The sequence below is a fragment of the Triticum aestivum genome, chromosome 6D, assembly GCF_018294505.1.
Source record: "Triticum aestivum cultivar Chinese Spring chromosome 6D, IWGSC CS RefSeq v2.1, whole genome shotgun sequence".
Lineage (NCBI taxonomy): Eukaryota > Viridiplantae > Streptophyta > Magnoliopsida > Poales > Poaceae > Triticum > Triticum aestivum.
In genome coordinates, this window is record NC_057811.1 from 477,287,319 (window position 1) to 477,291,565 (window position 4,247).

At 53.6% G+C, this 4,247-nt stretch overlaps 1 protein-coding gene across 1 annotated transcript; it reads right to left on the reverse strand.

Moving 5' to 3' along the window:
• Nucleotides 1-265: 265 nt before the first annotated feature.
• LOC123146095 (3-ketoacyl-CoA synthase 12-like) lies at nt 266-2,111 on the reverse strand. Its single transcript, XM_044565681.1, has one exon. It carries the CDS (start codon nt 1,944-1,946, stop codon nt 567-569), a length of 1,380 nt encoding a protein of 459 aa, XP_044421616.1. The 5' UTR covers nt 1,947-2,111; the 3' UTR covers nt 266-566.
• Nucleotides 2,112-4,247: the final 2,136 nt, after the last annotated feature.

Here is a 4,247-nt window from a genome sequence, read left to right on the forward strand (position 1 = left end):
TACAAAAATACATGCCCGTAGTACCGATCAATCTAGGTACATATATGTAATTTGTGACATAAACATTTACATGTTTAACTTTGTATGAGCAAGACAGGTTAGAATTGTTTTGATATGGGCCAAAATAAAATAACTATAGACATAATCTTTGATTAAGAATAATTTTTTACAAAATTTTAATTCACAATCATGATTGTTGTACTAAATCAGCGACACTTATTTTAAGACAAAGTAACAAATACAAACAGACATCAATACCCTTGTGTTAACTATTCTTGCACACATTCTGTTTTTCCTTTTTATTTCTTCCAAATATACCCGAACATCTTTTTGTTCAGAACAAGATCCATCGTGGATCCACGAACAATCGTACATACACATATGCGGACCGACTATTTACAAGTGTAATTAACTTCGTATCAACAACCCGAATATGAAAATGGTGAACATAAAAAAAAGAAGACCACCATACACATACCCCTTGATTTAAATATAATTTTCTACTGAGTATTTTAATCCCGAATAAATCAATAATTTTCTGGAAGGTACTATGAAAGCAATGGAGGTTAGAACGGGAAGGCGCCTCCCTGGCCCTGTAGGTCGTTGACCCATCCGAACTTCTCCGTGTAGGGGTTGACCATGGTCTCCGGCGGGTAGTCGTCGATGCAGTCTTCCCAGGCGCCGGCGTCGTCGAGGTCCTTGCTCACCTCCCAGTAGCAGCTGTTGCACTTGAACCCGGAGCCGAAGGTGACCATGAGCACCCTGTCCCCTGCTTTGAGCCGCCGCTTCGCCTCCATGTAGGAGAGCACGTACCACAGGCTGCTCGCCGACGTGTTCCCCCACCGGTGCAGCGTCATGGTCGCCGGCTCGACGTCGTAGCTGTTGAGCCCCAGGTTCTTCCTCACCGCCTCGATGACGGCCGTCCCGCCGGGGTGGAGGCAGAAGTGGTCCACCCCCGTCTTGAAGTTGATCTTGGGGCCCTCGAACTTGAGCTTCCGGCGCATGAGCTTGCGCGCCAGGAGGCGCACGGTGAAGCGCGCGAGCTCGGCGGCCGGCAGGATGCGCGGCGCCAGGCGCTGGAGGTTCTCGCTGAAGGCGCGCACGGCGGCCTTGGGGAGCGCCTTGCTGAGGCTGACGCCGAGGCGGCCGTCGGCGTCCTCGCAGTGCACGGCGGCAGCGTGCGCGTCGTCGTGCGCGCCGATGTGCGCGCGCACGAGGCAGCGCAGCTCCATCTTGGCCCGGGACCGGTAGGCCGGGTCGTTGGTGAGCAGCGCGGCGGCGCCGCCGCAGCGGAAGAGGCAGTTGCCGAGCATCATGGACTTGTCGGTGCCGTTGTACCAGTTGGGGGCGCAGGACTCGGAGGTGACCACCAGCGCCATGGTGCGCGGGCGGGTGAGCATGACCTGCCGCGCGAGATCCACAGACACGAGCCCCGCGCTGCACCCCATGCCGGACAGGTTGTACGCCTGGACGTCCTCCCGCATCCCGAACCGGGCCACGACCCTCGCCGCCAGCGACGGCGCCGGCGAGAAGGACCCGACATTGAGCACGACCAGGTCCACGTCCCGCGGCGAGACGCCCGTCTTCTCGAACACGCCGCGCACGGCGTCGTCGAAGAAGGCGTCCATCTCCTCGAGCGCGTCGTAGTGGGTGGCGCACTCCTCGCGGCCGTCGAGCACGTTGCGCGGGCAGTAGGTGTGCTCGCCGATGCCGGAGTTGACGATGACCTTGAGCAGGAAGCGGTAGTCGGGCATGCCGAGGCGCTTGTTGCGCTCGATGACGGCGCCGGCCATCTCGGTGGTGACCTTGCGGTCGTCGGAGGGCTTGTGGCAGGCGAAGTCGAGCAGGTAGCAGCGCGCCCGCCGCCGCCGCGCCAGGGCCTGCCACGCCAGGTACGCCGCCGCGTGCGCCAGCAGCAGCACCGTCAGCAGCGGCAGCAGCTCCATGGTGGCGCTCCGGTGAGCTCGGTTTAGGTGGTGACTGGCGAGTGTGAGGGAGTGTGGCAGTGGCAGTGGCAGGGGCTGGCGTGGCGCGGGCGGGATATATAGACGGGCGGCACGCGGTTGGTGGCGCGGTGCGAGATGTACGTGTTGTAGTGTAGTACGTGGGCGCGCGCACGCGAGGGACGCGGCTCAACTACTGGGGGTGGTGGTGGCGAACATGGCCGCGTCGCGTCGGGGTCGGGTCGCCGGTGAGGTGGGGTTTAATGCGATCGGGGCGGGCACCAGTGGCGGCCTGCGGTGGCCAACGCCCAACCAATTACTCCCCGCGGTGGCATGCATTGGCGAGCTAGTTAGGCCTGTCCGTCTCTCTGGCACTGGCACACACGCCGGCCAGCCAGCCAATCGCCGACGGGATAGCAGGATGAGGGCGACGCGAAAGGCGGTGTCCCCTGTTTTCATTCACATTACAAAATCAAGGCAAAATCCTTGTGAGTTGACACCCTCTATGATTGATCACTCCCCTCGCTAGCATGCATGCTAACGATTCCAAGTGGTTCGAGTCCGACGACTGTTGAGTGGCCTTCCTTGTGAAGCGGAAACAGTGACTGTCAGGTTAATTACTACTACCAGTAAAAGTAATGTGTCATCGAGCTACGCAGCAGTGGCATGGTGAACTTGGGGCCGTGTCCGGTGCCGGTGGTGCCGGCGGCAGGACGCCACCGCTGGCCGGCACACGTACTCTCCGTGAGGGAGCGCCACTGCACTGATCAGTGATCCCGTCGACGGGTACCACGACTTTTGTCCTCAGTCCTCACGCGTGTCCTCTCACCGGTCTCACGCGTCGTAGTTACTGCCCGCGAGCCTTTTGCAGATTGACACCGATCTCATAATACGTACGTACTACTGTAGGCGTTACACTGTTGCACGTCGTACGTGCTCTCCGTGCCAATGCTACTGTCGACCGTGTGTCCTAGCCACTGCTCGCTGTAACGCGTATGTGTCATGTGGAGTGTGCGTGCAGTGCTGAGATTTCATTTCAGAGCGTGGTTGGCTGCGTGCATGTGCATACGGAGTTAATCAATGGCGCCGCAGAGGGTGAGCATCGGACGGCTTAGATGCATGCATGAGCATCGTGGAGTAATTAGGGTCGTTCGTAACGTATCTGCCGGACGGTTGACTCCTGGTGTCAGCAGCCGCAGGATAGAGCAAGGACCAAGGGAATTTCACACCCGGATCCAAAGGTCCGAGTAAATGAACCATTGTTGGATATATTCCATAACGCGTCCCTACTTCAGCTACGCTGACCAAACATAATACTACCTGAATACATTCATTTTCGCGACAAGTAATTCCGGACGGAAAGAGATTTTTAAACAAAATTTTCTTTACATAATTATGAGCAAGAATCGCAAACAGAGGACGGACCTCAATAATGAACTCAACAAATTGCAAAGATGCACTCTAGTGTTTGCAATCAGATGATTTGCACTATGATTAATTCATGCTTTTTTTTGCAGGGTTAAAAGGATTTCATTGCTCAAGTAGGAGGGAGATCTTTCATACACAGCTCAGGTACATTAGCAGGGCCTGGCTTAAGCCATACAGCCGTCCTAGCTTCTACACGACCAAAATTCATGCTTTCAGCATCCTTTACATTGACACTCAACGGTGTGATATCAGATTTCCTGATCTCATACTTCAATTGTTGGAAACAATTCGAGTTTTCCCGTTAATCCTGGATTAAGGACCTCCAAAACTATGGCGGCGTTAACAATGGAGTTTGTTGGGTTCGGGTCGAGGTATATGATTTCTACGCCTATGCTTCCCAAACCTGTGGGGCGGGGGGAGGGGGTGACCGGGGTGGCATTGAACCGCCGGAGATAATACTTGCATGCTATAGAACAAAACATTAAAAAGTTGATTTATCTTTGTTTGCATTTAGAACCTACACTTGAATTGCCGGTAGTTTTGAGTTATCTACTGTTGTTTTGATAAATACTTAGTGCATGAGAGTGGTTTTTTAACTCCTGGGTAGGGGCACCATCCTGAACAATAAATTCAGAATAATAGAAAACAAAATAAAAGAATGAAAATTGGTGACGTCTAATATGCTCAAACTTTGTAGGTGATTGCAAGATTTCATGCCGAAAAATATTCGAGGAGCTCTACACAAGAAAAAGATTTCATCTCTCAAGGTTTTGAGCACCGATTTTTGTTTCTCATGTGCACACCTTTCTCTATGTGATATTTCTTGACAAAACATTTGCAAGCACCTAAAACATTTGAGCATATTTGATGTAAAAA